The sequence below is a fragment of the Chlamydotis macqueenii genome, chromosome 2 (genome assembly GCF_036417535.1).
Source record: "Chlamydotis macqueenii isolate bChlMac1 chromosome 2, bChlMac1.mat, whole genome shotgun sequence".
In the NCBI taxonomy this organism is placed as follows: Eukaryota; Metazoa; Chordata; class Aves; order Otidiformes; family Otididae; genus Chlamydotis; species Chlamydotis macqueenii.
In genome coordinates, this window is record NC_141557.1 from 71277143 (window position 1) to 71299410 (window position 22268).

Consider the following 22268-nt stretch of genomic DNA (forward strand, 5'->3'; position numbering starts at 1 on the left):
AAGAGTATTCAAACAAAGAGGAGAAATGGTTTCAGGACAGTAGTCCTAGAAACCAATGCACTTATCTGTCACAGGATTTGCCCTTGTTGCAGTCCAATAATTCAGAACCTGACATTACTCATAATGTAAAAAATCTTTCCTGGAAATGCAGTATTTCTAAACCCCCTTCACTGCAGGGTTTCCTCCTTAGCAAATAAAAAGATAGCTGGAACATAGGGCTTAGAGGGTGAAATTCCTTGTCTGAGAGACTAGGAAAGGATGGCAGCTAGACTGGAAAGGGATAAAATTAACATTTGAACAATTCTGCCCCTAATTATTAGTGATCATCAAGCCACCTGGAATATCCTCCAGATATTATTAATATATGAGCACTGGTGTAATTTACAGGTGATTGTCAAGTGCTTGTGTGCTTTACATCCAAGTGGAAAAATATAAATTTTAATCTGTATGTTGCAAGAGGTGGTTACTTTGGGGGGAAAAAAGCTGGGTGAAAGGGAACAGTAGTTTTTAATAAAAAATTCTTATCTCTGCTAATTGCCTATTTAATGTAATATTTACAGACTTTGTAACAGTGAAGGAGTGAAAAACTATTTTAGATTATATATTTATGCTGAATTTAATAATATTGTTAGTTGAAGTAATGAACACTCCCCAAGGTAAGATTCATTTTATTATTTAAACAGATTCTAGGCGTATTTTGACTGATTTTGAAGGAGATTATTTCAACAAAACCAATTCACTCATTTTTAAGGCTGAGTTTAGAAGATTATATGTATTGTCAAAAAAAAATAGTGATTTCAGTGAGCACTTTCGGAGCTTTGATGATGAATTTGATAGCAGGATCAACACAGAATTTGATAATAGGATCATTTGTTTTGTCTGTTGTAATAGCTTCACACAATAAAAAAATAAAGAAGTCGTTTTTGGTTTTCTCAGCCAGGCAATTGCTCCTACTTAGAAAAGCTATGCAGAGTAGAACATGAGCAGAGCTAATTTCCAGCGAAGAGATACATACTATTCCTTTTTTTCTACTAATAAAATAGTAATTGTTCCAGCTAAACTGGCTTGTTTCAGGTATTCCAGGTCAGGACACTGAAGGTCGCAGCAGCTGTAGCAGAACTCGTGGTCCGGTTCTTCCTTCACTGGCCGTACAGAGACACTGAGCGGTGCGGTATGTATTGCAAATAACAGGGATTTGCAGAAAAACAAACCGTAGATGCAATGATTTAAACAAGGATCAAGCTGTTCTAAAAGTTACTGAGCATATGTAGCATGAAAAAAAAAATTAATATACTGTAATTTATAAGGAGAGGGGGTATATTGAAAACATCCTCACACTCTGAAGTGGTTTTGAAAGAAATGTATAGGGACTTTAAGTCTTTTTTTGCTTTTATTTTTTATATAGTTGCAAAATAGCTCTTAATTTTTGAAGACCCACAAGTCCAGCAGTTGCTATTCACGTTTGCTGCACGTCTCTCCTTTTAAAACAAACAAACAAACAAAATCAAGTACAGAGGGTTTATTTCCGTTGGGTTTGTTTGGTAGGTTTGTGTGTTCGTTTTCGGGGATGCACGGCGCAGGGCCCGGTGAAAGCCAGGTGCCGGCTTCCGTACCGAGGATGACTCTGGCTGCCCGTGCTCGGCAAGGGGGAGGATCAGCGGCCGCCGCCGGAGAAGGCCGGTACCCGCACGGCCCCGGGGGCAGTAGGAGGCCCGGGCCCGCCGTTGCCGCAGCAACGGCCGCTGTCGGGGCGGCCGGCGCGCGGCGATGACCTCACAGGGAGGCTCCCTGGGCGAGGCGGAAGTTGGGCGTAAGGGCGGGGAAGGGCCGGGCTGCCCGCCGGCCGCCGTGCACCATGAGCGGGCTTGGTCCCGCGTCCCCTAGCCGGAGCGGGGCGGCCTCGCTGCCCGGTGACAGGAAGCGAGAGGCGCTGGCGGCCGGCTCCCTGATTCAGCCCATCATCAAGGGTAAGGAGCGGGGCCGGTACCGGGGCCCCTGCGGTGGCCGAGCCCGCTGTGCACAGTGCAGGGCGGGTGTGACACGCGCGCCCGGGCCGTTAGCGGGTCCCTCTAGCAGGGCGGCGCTCGGGTGCGGAGGGGCGCGTTAACCGCCGCTTCCCAGCAGCTTTCCCGGGTAAATTCCCGCCTCAGCCCCCGGCGGCTGCGTGGAGCGTCCCGAGGTTTGAAGCTGGGCGCTTGGAAGGCCTTGGCTGGCTTTTGTCTCTGGGAGTCTGAAGCTGGGGTAGCTGTGTGGCGTTGTTTGGGGAAGCTGAGCCGGCCACCGAGCCCTTCCCGCTGGCGTGAAGTTTCCTGGGAAGCTCTTGCTCTTGTGCTCTTCGTCCGAATACCCGCGTTTTGTCCCAGTGAATCTGTGCACAGAAGCGTTTGAACTTGGAAGTGTTTTAGCCTCTGCGTTGTTTACTGTAACCGTGTCAGTCCCCAGATTTGAAATAACAGTTCTACAGTTGTTTGTTTGTTTGTTTGTTTGTTTTTAATGGGGTACGTTTCAGGGTGTTGAACAAATAAATACATGTGGATACAGTCGAGAGGGAGAGCCACAGGTAGGAGTAAACAGGGGGAGGGAGGAGAAAAAGTAGGGCTCTTCCTTTAGATGGCAGTGCCAGTTCAGTATCGCTTTAAAGTGGTTTTTGGAACTACACTGTAATATTTCTTGAAATAGTATTTAAATGCTATGCAATCAGAGTGCTTTTAAATTTAGTAGGTTTTTTTCCCTGTACGATAGCCAAGCTTATTTTTCATACATATTTATATTGTAAGTCTTCTTCAAGAGTAAGTTTCAAGTCTTTCACTCTGAATACAAGAAAATGCTAACAATTTTTCTTGACAGCGGTCTTTCCTCTTGTCTCTCGCAGCAGAAAACTCCCACATCTTAAGCTGTGAATCTCTGTTGAACTGCAGCCTTTAGTTCTGCTCTGCATCAAAATTTTGCCACCCTTAACGGTCAGATATAGAAGCTGGACTGAGGAGGAGGACAGAGACAGGGTGCTGCGAGACAGAGGAGAACATTCACCTTCACAGAATGGTGGCTGTGACATTGCATTTTATCGTAGTTAGTTGTTTACTGAATAGATAGGATAGCCAACAAATATTGTTCTGATGCTCTTTTGATTTTATATGTATTTGGTGAGCAGTCATACCTCTTACATTGCAGTATGGTGTGTTACTTTCTGTTGTGTAGCCTAGTATGGAGCATGAGAGAAAAGCTAAAAGTCTGACTTTTGTTAATCTTCTAGATGTTGGGGAAATCTATTCAAGACTACTGGATCACAGACCAGTAATTCAGGGAGAAATACGTTACTTTGTTAAAGAATTTGAAGTGAGTATTTGTATATTTGAGTACTGTAGCCTTCAGAGTCTGAGACTTTAAACAGTTTTAACACGTAAAAATTTAAGTTTTTAGTGATGATAATATGTATGTCTTTTTCTTCAGAAGGAATTTACATGTATTTCTTGTTCAAAATAATTAACAAACTTATAATATCTGTCTGCATCTTTAGTAAACAATGCAGAAATTTGTCTTTTTTTTTTTTAAAAACGTTTTGAAAGGGGCTTAGATATTTTTCCTGCAAAAGACTGGCAGGAATATTGATCTAGGAGAATGGTGCAATCCTAACATCATAGAGAAGTTCTTGTTGGTTCAAGAAAAATATTGTTGGCCGATACAGATTTACATCTGATTAAGAAACTGCTTTGTGCCTCAGTTGGATTCAGTTAGCATAGTTGTAATCTATTTTTTCTTTAATTTCTGTTCCATGAGAGTAATATTTTTGGAAGAGAAGAGCAACATTTTATGCAAAGTAAGAAAATCATGAAAATTTAATGAATGTTATCTGATGGGCTGCAAACAAAGCTAAGTACTGAAGGTGTAAAAGTATTTATATATACAACTCTGCTTGGAAAGTGCAACACTATTTCCACAAGATGGCAGCAGGAGTTCAGAAAAGTAGAATCTTGTGTCAACAAAAGGCTGTTTCTGAGTATATTTTAATTCTTAGAGAATGTGGGATTTAAAAATCTTAAAATTAGTCCTGAAAATATAGCTATACCACCAACTTCTAGTGTGCAGAGCTGTTTTTTTTTTTAAATGACATTAAAATGTCTTCCCACGCGCACACACATTGTAGCTGGTACTTCAGCCAGGTCTAATATTGTCTCTATACTGGTTTAGCAATTAAGTACGTGAACTAAAATCTCATTGGATGTGTATCCTATGGGCTTGAGAGTTGTAAGGAATGATTTCTCTGCCTTTCCTAAATAAGTTATAGGAGGCAGTAAATAATTTTACGTGGCTTTTCATAGGAAGGAAAATTTTGAATTCAGTTACAAAATTATAACTCATATATTTATAATTCATATATTTCTCTCATTGCATCAGTATCAGTGGCATGTTCTATTTTTTAGACAAATTTCATATATTAGATCTTTTATTGAAATTTAATTACTAGTTTATGCTTTTAGGGGTAAAGTAGCAAAGCAGAGGATTATTTACATTTTTGTAACTTAGAATTCCTTCCAAAAATTAGACTTGTTTCTAGCTTTGAGATATCAGATGCTTTTTTGGTTGTAGTAGGACATAAGCTACTTCTTTGAATAATTAGCATCTAGTATGTAAAGAATGTAGATTTGCATTTGGAAGTCTGGAACCTGTTTAACTAAGCAACTTTACTTGTCTGTGCCTCTGTTTCTGAAGTTTTAAAATGGGTATAGCCATCCAATTGCCCACTTCATGTGATGCAGTATTTTTTTTTTTATCTGGAATTGCTTTATGATTAGCAACTTTTGTTACAGGACTGTTAGTGTGCAACTCTACTTATAACTCTGAAGTGCAGGGGAAAAGGAGGCAGATGGCAGCCTGGAGCAGATTTTGGAATTCTTTTAATTGTCTAAAGGAAAGTGCAGGTGAAATTTAGAGTGGGAGTACTGCTATGACTTCAGAAAAATTGATACTTTTTTTTTTTAATGTAAGCAATAAGGCAAAAACTTGTTCTTGTAATTAATCATGATCAGCAGTGATCCAGAAGAAGGGCTGCCTCTGTAGTCATCTGTGTTACGTTATTTTTTAGTCTTTACTTCATTGCTTTACTTCAGTAAAAACAATTTTGCTTACATTGTTTTACTTGCATTGTTTTAACCTCATACTGTGCTAAATCTGGAAGGTCAGACGTCAAGCAAGCGAAATCACTGCTATGTTATTTCTCTGTAACAGCTGAGTTATAAAAATGCAATACTTTCAAGCTCTGTTTTTCTCTGTTGTTTTTGATATGCTGTAAATTATCTACAGAAAACAACACTTTTTTCCATACAGTGTTGTCAGTAGTAAATACTAACTTTTCTCACAAGGACCAGCAGTGTCATTCAAAGTGTTCCTGTATTTTGATGTGAAGAATGGATCATTACTCTCTTTTTTCACAGAACTGATTTTATCAATAGTGCTAAATAAATGAAGTAACGCTTTAATAGACAATGGTATAATCTTTGAGATCAAGTTATTAGTTTATCAACTGGGAAACTATCTTATTTTGGAAAGTAGCATTCTTTGTTTCTAGCCACTCATTTTCTTTCAATTCTTCTAACAGGAAAAACGTGGCCTCCGAGAACTACGCGTACTTGAAAATCTAAAGAACACAATCTTTGAAACAAATGAACACATTCTTCCAAAGTGTGAGCAGCAAATGCATGACAATTTGAATGAAGCATTCAAGAGATGTAAGCACGTTGCTTCTTATTTCCCTTGTTGCATCATTTTCAGGAATGATTTAAATCGTTTGGTTTCAAAATATAATTTGTGGAAAAATTACCATCCTTGGATAAATTTTCTACCATTTATGTGCTCTGTTCTAATTTTAAAAACAAGCAACAGAGACATTTTTAAACATTTATTGATCCAACCAAAATAGCTTTTACTAAGGTTACATTAAAGCTATTTGTTGATTTAAGTAGAAGGTATTTCAGTTCAATCTTTTGCTACTCACTGAGAAACAGAGTAGTGCTCCACATTGGCTAAAGCCATAGACAACATTTCAGCTTTCTGTTTTGTTGCAAGTATGCTGTGGTGTGACCTTTAAATTTCTTAATTTTCCCATAGGAGAGCATAATACTGCCCCCTGTGATTTAAAAAAAAAACTTGCTGCTGTATACCTATGAAATGTACTGTTATTATTATCTTTAGTCATAAATAAAGTAATAGTAATAATTGCTGTATGCTAATCCTAGTTTCATCATTATAACCATCTAATATATTTTTTTTTATTGCTCAGATTTTAAAATAAAGTTTAAGTTTTGTTGTACTAGTTTTTCAGTATCTTTTTTTCTTCTTAATCATTCAGAAGAAGGATAGCTTCTCAAAAGATATCTTAAGGGAGTGTGGCTATATAGCTTTAGCTGCCAAATTTATGCGGTTGGAACATGCCAGCGTGGGTTTTGTTATATTTTGGGTACAGCATGTTGTATAAGCATTTAATTTCATGTAACTTATTTACATGGCATCTGGCAGAGTAACAAATGGTAGATGATGCTGTGCACATAAAGCCGTGGCAGGAAGTTATTTGAAACTTGGAATTTAGTCATGCAAATAAGGCACACATTGTAATACCTTCTAAATGGAGTGGAGGATATTACTCCCTGACTTTCTGATGGTCAGCTGTGCAATATATCATAAGTAGTAGAACCACAGAATGGTTGAGGTGGGAAGGGATCTCTGGAGGTCATTTTGTCCAGTCTCACTGTGCAAACAAGGGCAGGCAGCTAGAGCCAATTGCCCAGGGCTGTGTTCAGTTGGGTTTTTAATATCTCTACAGATGCAGGTTCCACAACCTCTCTGAGAAACCTGTCCCGGTGTTTGACCACTCTCACTGTGGGGAAAAAAAAAGCATTTTCTTGTGTTCTGATGGAATCTCATGTGTTTCTGTTTGTGCCAATTGCCTCTTGTCCTGTCATTGAGCACTAGAGGAGAGTCTGGCTCCTTCCTCTTCATTCTCTTCAATCAGATATTTATTGATGTTGATGAGACCCCCCCGGGCCTTCTCTTCTCCCGCCTGAACAGTCTGAGCCCTCTCAGCCTCTTCTAATATGAAAGATACTCCACTCCCTTAATTGTCTTTGTGGTCACATACTGGACTTGTTCCAGTAAGTCCATCTCTTTCATTTTCTGGGGAACCTAGAAGTGGACACACTACCACAGGTGCAGCCTGAGCAGAGAGGAGGGATCACCTCCCTTGACCTGTTGTGCTTTTCCTAATGCAGCTCAGGATGCTGTTGGCCGCTCTTTTTTTGCTGCAAGGCTGTGTTGCTGGTACTCAGTTTGTATTGCTGCCTGGCATTGTTCCTCCCCAGGTGCAAGACTTGTCATTTCCCCATGCTGAACTTTATAAAATTCCTCTCAGCTCAATTCTCCAGTTGCTCAAGCTCCCTCTGAATGGTAGCACAAGCATATAATCTGTCAGCCACTCCTGGTTTTGTATTGTCTGCAAACTTGCTGAGGTTGCATTCTGCTCCAGCATCTGAATCACTGATGAAGAGGTTACAGTATGGGCAGCAGTGTTGACCCCTGGGGGTAACCACTGGTGGCTTGCCTCCAACTTGACTTTGTGCTGCTAACCACAGGCTCTAGACTTGGCTGTTCAGCCGGTTTTCAATCGCTGTCCACTTACCTAACCCATACTTTGTTAGCTCATCTGTGAGGATGAGCTGCATTGTAGAAGACTGTTGCATCAGTTAAGCATGGTTTCCTGTTAGTAAATCTGTACTGACTACTCCTGATCACCACCTTCTCCTTCATGTGTTCGGAAATGCTTCCAGGAGGGTTTTTTCCATCACTTCTCCCAGGACTGAGATGGGCTGATTGGCTGGTTGTTCTCTGGATCTTCCCTCTTGCAGACAGGAGTCCAGTTTTCAGGAACATTTCACAGTGGCAATGACCTTTCAAAGAGAGAGAGTGGCCTTGCAGTGACATCAGCCAGCTCTCTCAGCACTCATGGATGCAACCTGTCAGGCCTTACGGACTTAAATATTGCCGGTTTGTTTAAGTGCTCCCTAGCCTGATCCTTCTTCACAAGGGTAAGTCTTCTTTGCTCCAGACTTTCCCTCTCGTCTCAGGGGCCTGAGATTCCTGAAGACATTGAGTACCTTGGCCTTTTCCATATTCTTTGCCACCAGCTCCCCTGCCCCATTCAGCAGAGGGCCTGCATTTTCCCTAGTTCTCCTTTTGCTGTTGACATACTTGTAGAATCTTTTCTTGTTGCCCTTTGCAACCCTCACCAAATTTAACTTCAGATCAGCCTTGATTTTTCTAACTCTGTCTCTGCACAATCAGACAGGAACTCTGTATTCCTTTTGGGTCACCTGCTCCTGCTTCCACCTCCTATAAAATTCCTTTTAAGTCTGAATTCAGTTAGGGGCTCCTTGCTCATCCATGCAGGCCTCCTGCTGCCTGTGTTTCATTTTCTACCTGTCGGGATGGACCTTTCTTGAGCTTGGAGGAGGTGATCCTTGAAAAAGGTGCTGCATCTCTTTTTTTACCGTCATCCCAGACACTTAGTTTGCCTACTCTTATCTCCAATTTCCTTACTTTCTTTTTCTGAGGAGTCACTCCTTCACCTATAATTTCTAGTTTAAAACTGTCCTTACCAGGTTGGTCAGCCTGTTGGCAAAGATACTTTTGCACTGTTTAGTCAGGTGGATCCCATTGCTTTCAAGCAGCTGTTGATGCTCGGGATGGGTCTTGTGACCCATTTCATATAGAAACTAAAATCCTGCTACCAATACCAACTGTGCAACCAGCTGTTAGCTCCAAAGATGCATTGAATCCCTCTCACCAGGAAGGTCGAAGAGAGCATTACCTGGACCCGCCTGCCTTTGACCGCTGTCCCAAGATCCCTGTAGTAATTCCTGATCTTTCTCTGGTCACCCTAAGTACCACTAGTGTCTACATGGAAGACCACCAGGGGTAATAGTCCGAGCCTCAGTAGCCTCTCTACAACATCCCAAATTTTAGCTCCTGGCAAATGGCAAACCTTCCTAGATGACAAATCGTATCAACAGGTGGGGAGTCTCCATCCCCTGCTGTAGAGAGTCTGTTACAACTATCACTTGTCTCTGTCTTCTTATTGTCCTGAGTAGCTCAGGCTCAGCCACCAGAGGTGCTGGAATTCGTGGTGCTTCCAGCTCCTCATCAGCTACAGGGGCAGTGGACCTGTTCTGTAACTGGAAGTCCTCAGGGGGGCAGCAGCTTGCTTCCTGGTGTGAGAAGTCGCTGGCTTTAAGATGATGATAAATAAATAAGGGATTTCTCAATGCTAGGATGTGTTAGTGGGAGATATAACTGCTTTGGGGAAATTAGTTTATTTCATTCTGCGTTAATTAAGTCTTAAATAAGTTAGGAAAAATACCTGCATAGGAATACAGTTCCCATTTCCGTTGACAAGTTTTCCTAGTCTTAGTCTCACGAGAGAAGAGGCTGGCTCCAGCATAAAGATGTTCTCCATGTAAATTGTTTATACTGAATGACTTCTTACATTTGATGGGGAAAAAACAAGGGGAAAAAACCAACAACTGAAACACAGAGCTTGTTCACCTGTTTCTGCTTACTGACTTGAGAGGTTTTTTTATGTCTTCTGAGGTGCTGGGTAGTGCACTCTAGCTCGTCAGCAATGCTAAGGAGTGGAAGCACAAGAGGACTTAGCTGCCTTTCTCTTTTTAGCTTCTAGGATGCACAAGGGTTGAACACAGTGATATGCCTACATACAGTTACCAGTGTAAAGCATTTTTGGCAAGTACTGGCAAATCTTTTTTGTGCAGAGTTAAGTGACACAGTGGAATGTAATCTTTGACTTGCAACAGCCTCATGTCTTTTCAATCCCTTTCAGGCGAGTTTCTTTGATTTAGAATGGCAGACTGATCTACTGCAATTTGTTATTTCAGTGCAAGCTGCCAGCGATATGATCCATAGACTCCAGGAGAGGGAGCATGAAGAGAGGAAGGTAAAGGACGGATAGATAGATTTTTATAATGTGATCTAAGTAAGAGTCTTGCGCTTCTACAGCAAGTCTAACTGCCTTGAGTATAGCAAAACTTAAAAGCATACTTTTCTGTACTTTATATACTTGCAGTAAAACTTATTTTGGGATGATTTCTGCACTTATATACTGCAGTGGCATGTATGTGCTCCACTGCAAAGTTAATGGATCACTAGCTCTTCCTACAATCTCCTGATGTGTGGAAACTATTTTATTTCCTTTGCTTTATTTTCCATCCTCACTCAGACTATAATATTTGTCACATACAGGGAAAGCTTAAATATAAAAAAAATTATTTTCTGTGGAACAAAAAACACCTACTAACCTACCAGAATGGAAATGTAAATCTTTCCTAGTTAGCTGAGAACATTGACCGTATTATACATATTGCTTGTTGAAAAGGAAGTGTGTTTTTCACTTGTGGATGGGTTATTTAATGAAGGGCTATATTATAGGAACATACGAATCATTGGAATCTTTTCAGTTGGCTGCACTTTGCTCATTTGAAATACATGTGCTTTGAATCTGAAATTTGGAAAACCATACAAGAAATTAATTTCGTGTTTTCCCATTACTCCTTCATGATTGTATTCCTGTGTTATCTTTTAATTTGCAAAAAGTTGTTTATAATAATTTAGTTCAGAAAAACTGAAGACGTTTCAGTGGCCGCCACACAAAACAGGCTGCATGTTGATTTATGTAAGCTGATAGTCATGTTTGTCTTTCCTTTTTGTAATTGATGAAGATGGGCAGTCCAGTTGCATTTGACTACTGGTACTGTGCGAATAGCACACTGCTGAACCCTGTCAGGGTTTGCTTCTGCCTAATACTAGTGAGGAAACTGGTAGAGAGCTGAAGTGGGAAATTCCTATAGTTTTGCTACTGTTTGTTTGAAGTAAAACTTTAATAAAAAGTTTTATAACTTATAAAATGAACAGTCACTTAATAAGAATGGTAACTATTGTGTTTTAAAATATTAGCTGTGTATTTCCACTCAGATTTTTTTAATGTGCAGTGGAGCAATGCTAATAGCTATTCAGGATTCGTAGTATTTCTTTAAGTTTGCATAGTAAAACTTTTTGACTTGAAACTTTCCAAATGTCGGTAGTAACAGTTAGGTGACTTACTAAAATTACAGATAAAAGGTGTCACCGTAGTTCAGCTTCTTGAGGAAAAAAAATTTTTCCTTTTCTTTCTGAAATCACATGTTCTGAGAAAATAATGGGGTTTTGGTAAGATCTAGTGTCAAGTGATTACTGTTAGCCACCCTCAGTGTAATTCATTCTATTCAGCAAAAAATGAATTAATTTTAAGATTATTTACTAATTGTCTGTTTTTGCAGTTCATTTCAGCCAAGTAACATAAGGGAAATGATATACCGCATTCTCACTTAGTTTTTAAAGCAATTTATGATTACAGGAGCATCACTGAAGGAGTCATTCCTAAATTCCCTTGTCTTGTTGAGTAATCTTCCCATCCAGATCAGTAATATTTGACTAATAGTTCAAGCTGTGGATCACTTCAAGCTTGTGGGAGAAACTACAAAAGACTTCAAGAAATTTTGTGAACACGTTTTTGTATACTATATACTTATTTTTTTCTTTTATTTGAAATATTTTTATGTAGTAGGGTACAAGCTTATATTGGAAGCTACCTAGCACTTCCCATTAAGGTCTTACCTCTTAATTGCTTGTAGCATGAACTAGTGTAGTAACATTCTTCAAAGCCTGTGTCTGCCTCAAATGGTGGGGTTTTTGGTTTGGGTTTTTGTTTGTGTTATTTCATTTCAGCAAAAATAGCCCAAGTAATATTAAAACCAAAGTTTACTGAAAAAAATGGTGTTTTTACAAATGTTGATTTTTTGCATAACTGATGACAGTAAGGATAGAAATAAATACGTCCAACCGATGTGAGGCAGTGCACTGTTGAATGAAAAAATGTCTTCATTATCAGATTAGATTTTTTCCAAATAACTGATGTCTGAACTTAGGTGTTGATGTAAAAGAAATGTGAAAGACGTCACTGCCAAAATATGTAGTGTATATACATTGTAATATGCTAACAAACCAAAGGGAATTCCCAGAACAGGAATTAATAAGGCAGCAACTATGTTTGCAATTTAGATGAGCTTTTGTTTTTATCTAAACCACATTATGAAACTTTAATTCAAAACTATTTTCAACTTCTTATATGAACATGGAAGCTGAGAATCTTCCAAATTTAGTCGTCTGAATGTCTTATTAAAAAAATTACTCATAAAAGTAGTAGACATTGTTAAAAAGATAGAACAGGTTCTGAGCTTGGTTGGAGTTTCCCAAACTCTTGTATTTATAAATAAATATAACTTCTGAAAGACAGAAATTGAGGACAAGTATTCAGGTTACGTCTGAAAGTGAAGTTTAACAGCTTGCTCTGACTTGTATTCTGTTGGATGACTGAAGTAACTTCTAGCAGAACCGCCGAAATACTGTTTGGAGAAGAGGAATTGCTGAAAAAAATTGATAACCAGCAACCAAAACAGGACAAAGCTGTATCAGTGAGTTTGGAGTTGGAAACTTTATAGGAGGATAGGGCTGGAGTTCTCAGAGTGTTTCGGGGTGGAGGAGATGGTTCTCTGATTAAACAAACAAACAAAAAGATCTATCCACATTTTGCTGAATTAACAGCCATGGAGAAATACCATTTGAACTACCTTGTATATCCTTTCAGGTGGGGTGAAAATGTTTGGTTTTCTGTGCAGTAGATGATAGCAAGTGCCAGTCACTAACATAGATAGGATGACAGGAAATGTTGGATTGTCTAATGCTTAAAACATTACAATATATAGTTAATTAATGAGAGACTCATTTTTTTTTTTTGATTCCTAGCTAAACTTGTGAGTTTAGACTATAGTTATTTTACAGATTTGTTTGTTTGTTTTAGCAGTTTTTTGAAATGACAAAAGGTAGGAATTACCCAATACTCTGAAAAGCTGTTCTATGAAAGTATACTGATTTTCATGTTAGTATGCACTGGTTTTTGTGATATTTTGTTAGTTTACAAGTTACAGTACTTGGCAACCCTGGAAACAAAAGAATGAAACCTGAAAAACAAGGTGTCTATTTTGGGTTTTTTTTAAACATTACCAGCAATCCAAAAGTTGTAATTAGAAGTTTTCAGCAATTTGGGAGTTCTGTAAGTCTATATTTGATTTTAAGTGTTTTGCTGACTGTGCATGGGTCAGAATTTATTTTAATTTAACTTTTACGTAATTGGGTGGATCTGGCAAATTTACAAGTTTAAAAATAATGAAAATTAACACTGCATTACTGTTCTTCCAAATTTATATATATATATTTTTTTTTTTTAAAGGAGAAAAAGGAATTACTTTCTCCTGCAACTGTACCTGCATTTTCAAAATCCAGGCATTATTTTCTTCTTCATGTCAGTAAAAAATACTAATTTTAACAGACCAGAAGGTACTTATTACTACTGCAAGTAGTTTTTTCGGGGGGGGGGAAAAATCCTTCTACCTTCTTGAAATATGAATATGTATTTATTCAAAATGCATGTTAAATTTTGTGTTCTGTGATAAGACCTAAGTGCTTCCTAACTGACCATCAGTATGCAACAGCAATTTCAAGTTCTTACTCTCTTAATACATGTTATGTCACCTATGGGGGCCCAACTGCTGAAGGTCTTTGGGTTATTGTTTGACTTGGAAGTTAAGATATTTGACATGAGTCATTGAATTGATTAATTCAGATTTATAAATATATGTATGTATATATAAATGACAGTGTTACTCTTTTCAATCTACACAATAACCAAGCAGATAAAGAGTGTGTATCCGTTCTGTATTCCTTTGAAACAGCTGACTAAAAAAGCATCTAAGAATAATAAACTGTTTTAATATTCAAGATAGTTATTGGCATTAGTTATCTAGAACTTAATTATTCAATGTACTGGGAATAGGTCTCCGCCATCAGGGTAAATGTCAAGCAGAAGGTTTTCAGTTCTCTCTTTTCACTTGCCCAGAAAATACATGAGGTTAGGGAAACTGTAGAGGCTGATCCTGGAATATTCTGTAGCTCTGTAATACCAAGACTGTCTTGTCAGTTGAGATAATGTGAATTAGATTTTTTTCAGTAAAAAGATATTTTATCTCTTAACATCTCAAAATATAGACTAGTCTGGATATGGCTGGCTTTTTTACCTTGTACATAGAGATTACAAATTTGGAGGACTGATAATTAATTAGAATATATTTATTCTCTTAGGACTGAATTTTGTTGGTTTCTTTTTTTTTCAAACCTAAACTACTGAGACACAGTAACATGCTTGAGGTTGCTCAGAATGCTTTTAAGCATTTCCTGAATACAAAGTTTCTGAGAACATGCAAAAACTACTGACATTATAGTAATGATAACTTGTTTTTAACTTATAGAAGAATTGTTGGAGTTTTGTGTATATCGGCATCACTGAGGTGGTACGGATGTCTAGACTGATGATTCTTCTTACTGTTGTCATACTTGTGTCAGCAAGCTGTAGGAGATACCTAGAGCCTTAACTTTTTGTTTCAATTTTCAGTTCATATTCAGCAAGAGAAGGTATGTGTTTCAAAGATTGTTCCTTTTAAATGATGTTCACATGCTCTTTTCTACTCAGCATGTGCAGTGAATTAACGCTTCATAACTAGGGATCCTGACGCTTAAGATAGCAGCACTGATTTGTATTAATATTTGAATAGATTGAGGTCTTTTCTTTGGTTTTAAATAGTAAGATTTTGAGGAGTGAGAAACGTAGTACACCATTGGAAAGCTTCTTAAATAACGAATTGATGGAAAATAACCTGAAGTTCTGTTATCTTAAAATAAAGATGTTATTTTCATCACCTTTACGAAATCACCTTGGAAATTAATTTGCCAGGCACACTAGCAAATTCTATGTGTATTGTTTTCTGAAAAACTTTTTGCAAATCTATAAATTTGGGAATTATGAGTTGATAGTACAGAATATACAGAGTATTTTCTCTACAGATGACTGATATACGTAATTATGCTAACTTTTGGAAATTGTTTGCTTTTTGAGAGTGAGTTTTGACTTAACCAATACAAATCCATGCCAAAATGTCTATACATCTTTAAAAACTTTGTATTTTAAAGATTTTTCATGACTACCAGTGGCATATTTAACAGGAGAGATTATTCATCTACCTATATAGACCTCTATGCTTTCTAGCTGTGCTACAGCTACAGTTAGAGCACAATATTTTTTGCATAGTGCCTTGATTACATTAGTTTTTACTCTTGTGTATTGTGATTGATTGAATAAAGCAATGAAGTTAATAGCACTGGATATGAAGAGGATGTGGTAGGAGTGGAGAGCATTGTGGTAAGAAAGCACAATATAGGGCGAACCTGAAGGATGCTTGCAGAGCTGCAGTGTGAAAGTCATCTTCTGTGCTGAGAAACTGAATCTTTTTGTGGCTGAAGTGCTAGATGTTGATGTCCTGTGTGGGAGCCCGGGTCCTCAAGAGACTGTTAGTGATGTTCTGCTAAGCGAAAGGCTGCACCGCAATAGCAGCTGTTATGAAACAGTGGAGAAAGCTTAGACGAGGGAAGCCTTTTAGTACCTTAGCTGCAGGGATGGTATCTGTTACAGCTTTGGTCTTGCAATTGGATATGGGTGTGGGAGGAACTTGTCTTTGGTCAGGATTTCTCTTTCCTACTGTTCTGTGATGCCTAACAAGGTTGAAGTGCCTGTTGAAGCTTATACCACAGCTCATGCGTTCATAGATCTCTCTTGTATGGATTCTTTAACTTCTAATATGACGCAAGTTTACACTGCAACATATGCTTTGTTTGAAAGATTTGTATCCTAAGGCCTACATCCATTAAGAATCACATTTTGTTATTTTTGCTGTTCACATAGCTCTTCGTCTGGTAGGAATAGGAATGTTGGTTTCAAGATTATGACTGTCTTGCACCGACAAACGTATCCGCTCAGCAGCCATCTGTGTTAATGATCTGGAGGTGCTGCAGAGGACAGTTGGGTTTGAATTTGTTTTCTAGGAAGGAGAGCTGCAGTGCCCAAGGTGTGTACGGAGCTTCTACAGTGGGGTTTTCCAAATTGTTACCAGGGTGGGGGAGTGAAAACAGTATTCAAGTTCTTGGTGTCTTTTATTTGGTATTTCTTGTCATTCTTGCTTTCTTGCTTGCTCTAACGTATCTTAATTTTATTTTTCTGGTTTTTAAAGTGTTTATTCATATCTACGACTGTTTCCTTTGTTAAAGATGTAAATTGCAATTATATGGAATTACTTTATTTCCAACATAAGTCTTACTCCATAAAATTAATTACTACTTCAGTAGAATGCTGCTTCCATTTATATATTTAAAGAATGAGCACTTACAGCAATTGCTTCTCAGCACTCAACTGGTTTTTTTTTTGTTTGTTTGTTTGTTTTTTATTTAGATATAGATTAGGCAATGTACATTGCCTGGCTGCTAATATCCCTTTATTTCACAATGTCCTTTATCTTGTGCCAGAACAAGCTAAAGACTGATTGAGCAGGGGAATGTAAGAGGTTTGTTGGGAGAAGAAAGGAGTTAGACCATAGATTTTTAGTAAACTAAACTATCTCATGTTCTAGAAATGTCCTTCGTTGTTTTACCGGTGAATTATTTTATATGCTTGGATAGAAATGGTGCAGTGGAAAATGAAAATAGCAAGTACCAACATGAAGTTTCATGTTTCTTGCAAACTATTTGTGTTGTGAGGAGCATGGATTAGTCTAGCTGAAATACAGTTTGGGTAGGTACTGCATAATCCTGTCAAAAAGTGTGTGATGCACCAACAGTTTTAAAACCTGTTGAATGTGAAGTAGCATACTAGTCAAACTATTAGTATATCCTGATGTATTTTGTTAGAGGCTGAGATTACATCTGTTGAAAACAAAAGTGATCTTGGCATAATGTTGTTACAGTGTATATAAAATGCTACATGGCAAAAATAGTGACTTAAACCATGATGAGCAATGCATAGGGAGTGTTGAAGAATACATAACTGGGTTTCCACTGCCTTTAGTTGACAAAAATGCTAGATGTCTGCTAAAGCTGTATAATAGTATTTATTCCTATACAGAAGTACTGTAGATAGAAAATAGTCATTGCTGATATATTAATAAGGAGGAAAAAACAAGGGGGGAAAAAAAAAGGATGAATCCTCTCTTTTGCTGGAAGATGGAGCAAATCTAAGAACAAATGCCTAGATTTATTGTAACTTCAGCATCTATAATATAAGGAGGCCAGACTGTTAATACTGTATGCAAGCAATCCACAGAACTATATCTCATTTTGACATGCATATTGGATGTGTGTATGATCTCTCTTTCTAGATAGCTGGATTTTTTTTTTCTTAATTTGGAGTTTGGTTTTGGTTGGTTTTTTTTTTCAAGATAAGAGAGTGAAAGAAATCAGACTTACCAGGAGCCAAGCAGTATGAAAGTATGAGGGGAAAAATAACTTATGTATAAAGGAAGACATTAATCACACTGAGAGCTAGCTGGCTAAAGCAGAAACACTAGCTGCCAGTTTCAAAACATTGAATATCTATGTTGTTATATTCTATTTCACTCTTCCCTTTTAGTTCTAGAGGCTTTTCATCAAGACCAGTATCTGATGACTATGCTGAACCTAAGCATTCTGGTAAAATAGAAATGTGGTTTGTTTCTAGTTTTTAAAATGTATTCAAGAATGTAGAAAGTACTTTTGTTTCAACAAATGAGACATTCAAGTTGAAAGTAGCAAATGTCAAGAAAAGAGGAGCAATATGTTGAAGGATTGGCTGGCATAATTTATAGGAGTTTTATTAACCATCATATTTTGTTGTGAATCATAGAAGCATTCTATTTACACATATTTGACATAAAATCTCAAATGTTGTCTTAAATGTTGAAGTGGATCCTTTAATCTCTGGCAATGCATATGTACCTAAATAATTAGACACGCATAACTCTCTAAAAATTTTTATTCTGTCTAGCACTCACAAAGATGAAATGTAATGGGCCTAGAGTTTTCCTCATAAGTCGGACACAGTAATGCTTCCAGTGCATTTTTAGTCTGTATCACATATAACATAGACCTGCCGGTACTTGCTGTACTAGATGCAGATTGTTGGTTCTTTAAGACCACTTAATCAAATGTTAGCTGCATTTTGTTTAAGTTATTTCTTTTTTGGTTAGGCAGCTTCTTTCTGTGTAAACACAAGAAAAGGAGGGGGAGGGGGGAACCGCAATGTCCATTTATTGATTTGAGGGGTTTTTTTTTCCCCATAACTAAGGGGTTAAAAACACTCACTACTGTGTTCCCAAAATCAGAAGTTCATTTTAAAAGAAAATCAAAATCTTTGTGAGAAGATACAGATTTATGTCAGCTACTTACAGTACTTCTAACATTGAGGGTAAACAGCAGAGAAAATAATGCAACAAGTATGATCTCTAGAAACTAGCAGAAGCGAACTAGGCGAGCTACTAACTTTAACGTGTCTTTCCGTTTATTTATTTATTTATTTTTCACCAGGCTGTAGCATAGAAAAGCTCTTGTTGCTAATGCTATCATGTTAATAGTGTCATACTCATTTTACTGTTTGTTTTGGGTTGACTGTTCTTTATAAAAATAAATTTGTTCTTTTTAGTTTCAGCTTTTCATGTATTTTCTTGCTAGTTTCACTTTCCTCTACTGAAGTAAAAGCCCAGTTTCTCTGATACTCTAACATTATGTAAATTTCATTAAATTCTCTGTTTTAATCTGGAAATTATTGTTAAAACTTCTCTCAGCTTCAGGCAGACAAGCTGATGGCTCGTGAAGAGAAGCGCATAGCCCACTGGGAGGAATTCATGAAAGAGCAACAAAACAAACAAGCAGAGGTGGACGAAGAGCACAGAAAAGCTATGGAGCGCCTCAAAGAGCAGTATTCTGAAATGGAGAAGGAACTGGCCAAATATGTTTCCTTTTAAGACCTTTCTTTGTTAATAATGCTGGGTTTGTGCCAATACTCAGTTGCTTCTGACTTAAATTGAGATTCTTTTGGAAAGCTGAAACAAAGAAGATAGAAGAAGAATTTCCTCTACAGATTTAGTACGGGAAGAAGAGATTTGCTTACTATCAGCTTAAGTGCCTATCTATGCGTGTTTTGTTCAGGGCAAGTGGAATGCCAATGTTTCTTCGTTTGTTGGAAGGTGGAACTGGAAATTACGTTGTGTGATTACATCAACTCAGGGAGTTGCAAACTGGAATTCTCTCCCGTCTGCAGAGAGTATCATATCATTTGGGAAGAGACAAACATAACATTAACTATCCCAGTGTGCAGCCACAGCCCTTTCCCAAAAAGTAGGTGTAGTAGGTTCTGGCATATTTAACTGAGAATTCACTGGGAAAACCATAACTCTCATTCATAGATTTCTGGAAAAAAAAAACTTATTTTATGGAATGCTGAAGCTTCAAAGGAAGATATTAAAAGATCTCAACAGAGTTTTAAATCCAGTTGTAATTCCAGCTTTTGGGTTGTATGTTCAGTATTATCAAGTAGAGTTGAGATTTAAATGACTTTTGCTAACATAAAAATGGCTAAGTGAGCTTGGACAACCATTTCTTTTCTCTCCCTGTAAATGTCTCAGACCTCTCTTTTTAAGCTTTACTAAGCAAAGCCAAAATAAGCTCAAAGGTAATCATGAGAAGCATATCAATCTTTGTATTAGCTTTGTAGCTAGTACAGTATTTACCTTAAATATTTGACAAGCTATTGGTTTACTTAGGATAAGCTTGTCAGAACTTTATAGAGCGATTGAGGAAAGATTTTCTTTATCAGCATAACAAATGATCAGATTAGTGGTAAATCGTCTGTAGTACTGATCTGCTTTCTTGCTAACTTACTCTTACAGGGCATGTGAAGCTCCTGTATTGCTTTTTTTTTCATTTAAAACTTGCAGTTAACAGCAGTGTAACTGAAGAAGTTAACTTAATCAGTTCATTAACCAAGCAAAATGAGACATAGTACATCAGTGAAAACTGCTGCAAGCTAGCCGTTAGTACAGGAAATATCTTTCCATAATTTAGCTGCTGTCCGATATAGAATGGAAACAGGTAAAAATAAACAGAATTTACCCTTCACCTGTATTGCAACAGTAATATGCCAACAATGGTTGCTTGTGTAAGTTTATGGCTTGGTGTCAAGGCTCCGTTCCTGGCAGCATGTTGATAGTGTGATTAAAGTTAGTAGAGGAGATGGAATAAGTATTTGAGATTTCTTTCAATAACACTGAATTCCTGCCAAGCTGCTCTGCCCGCTACTGTAGGCCCAACAGCTTCATCAATCATCATCGTGTATCTGGACTGAAAAGAGGACTTACCGACACTGGGACATGCTGGAATGTTGTTAATTCTCTGTTGTGGATGGAAAAAACATAGATGTCTTGAAAGTGTCCCACACATGAAAAATAGGAAAGCCTCTTTTAGAATAACCCCTATTTAAATAGAAGGTGACCTCTGTAATATTTTTCAGCTTATGTACCCATGATGAATGTTGTAACTAAGGTCAGACTTTCATTTAAAAAGAAAGAGTTAGTTCTTGCCTATCTTTGGAATTGGGTGTGGAATAGTTTTGATTGTTTTGAGCACAGACTGAAAACGGCTTCTCTCTTACCAGATTATTTGATGTATAGGCATTCAAAGCCCAAATATCTTTATAACAAAATGTATTTAACTGCATACTGAATTCATTTTCATTTTTGCACTGATAATTTTTATTAAGATTTAGATATCTAATTAACTGTGCACTGGAGCTGTAGATTTTAGTATTTAGTCAATTTGACGGTTCTTAAGCAATGATACAAGTGTTGCAAGTTGGATATTCACTGGAAAATAAAGCAATATTTCCAAAATCTTCTGGGATGCATACTCCTGATTCTTTGGAAAGCTTCTAAATACTAACACTGAAAATGTCTTCCTCTTTTAGAATGATACAGGTATTTTTATGCTGAAGATCATTTGAAAACACTTTTCTTCATAGTGTATTTCTGCCTGTTGGCATACTTTTATTCTTTGTGGGGACTACCTGAAAACTATCTGTTGCTGAATTATTTTGTTCAGTAACTTTCACTTTTTAAAAATTTGATATGGTGTAGATTTTTAGGTATTTGGAAATGCTTAATTGAATTCAAAGTAACTTGCCAACATTTACAGGAAAACCTATTTTTTCTGGCCAGATGTAAAAAAAAAAAAAAAAAACCCAAAAAAAAAACCCACCAAAAAAAAAAAAACCAGACCAAGCTGATGAGTCTAATATTATCTCAAAACAGAACACATCTGATGGATAAAAATGATTTGTATCTTCAGCAGAATTTTAGCAAGATGGGACTGGACACAATGATTCTCCACAGTGGAACTTTCTTTGTAGGATCCAAATTCTTGTTATTCAATAGTCTATCATTTGGGAGAAATAGAAAAACAAGTAGTTTAAAAGTTGGGTTTAGGTCATTGGTGCATGAAGGAAGTGTTTTATCTTGTACTTGCAATATTAACATGACTGAATTTCATATTTTTTAAAATCTTGGCAATTTTTATTTAATCCCTGTTAAACTTGATAGAAGTTTGCATTGGATTCCAATAGGGGCTGGAAAGGGTCCTCAACACTTAATGTTGACTTCTAGTATGGCAGGGGACGTTTACAATCCGTCTTTGTACCAGGCTTTGTGCTTAACTATTAATGCTGTTTATAATACTGAACTGTAGATTTACCGGCTCTTCTTTGTAAGTGGAAGTGAGTTTGGATGTTGTGTAATCTCTGCTATATTTTCTTAGTCTTTCTATTCTAATGAATACATAGCAAGAAACTACTGTCGTCTTGGAACTGCTATATGAAATCTGCTGCTGCTGTATTTAAGAGTAATAACAAACTGAGGAACTGAAGAAATACATATGGGTTTGTTTTGGATTTAACAACGAACCTGTGTGCTCTTCTAAGGCCTATTAGATTTTTTTAATCTTAGGGAGAAAGCTGGTTTATTTGCTCTTACTCTGCTTCTTTCTACGCTAACAGTAGGTAATATTTTTTTTTCCCAGGAAAATTCCATAATTACAGCTGGAACATTGCATCTTCTCTGATATTTTAATTTATTGCTTCTTAAATCTTTCCTCAAAAACTGGGGAGTTGGTTTTTTTTCAGTAGTCAAATTAAAGAGCAAATACAGGGCATA

At 37.4% G+C, this 22268-nt stretch overlaps 1 protein-coding gene across 2 annotated transcripts; it reads left to right on the plus strand.

Annotated features, from left to right (window-relative positions):
• Positions 1-1831: 1831 nt before the first annotated feature.
• Positions 1832-20959, plus strand: BLOC1S5 (biogenesis of lysosomal organelles complex 1 subunit 5). Of its 2 annotated transcripts, none has more exons than XM_086740229.1 (5): positions 1832-1967; positions 3254-3336; positions 5597-5726; positions 9939-9997; positions 18852-20959. In XM_086740229.1, exons 1-5 carry the CDS (start codon positions 1856-1858, stop codon positions 19029-19031), a joined length of 564 nt encoding a protein of 187 aa, XP_086596355.1. In that variant the 5' UTR covers positions 1832-1855; the 3' UTR covers positions 19032-20959. The 2 variants fall into 2 exon arrangements, with proteins under 2 accessions (XP_086596355.1, XP_086596356.1); XM_086740230.1 differs by lacking the exon at positions 1832-1967 and adding an exon at positions 2379-2560.
• The last annotated feature ends 1309 nt before the right edge of the window (positions 20960-22268 follow it).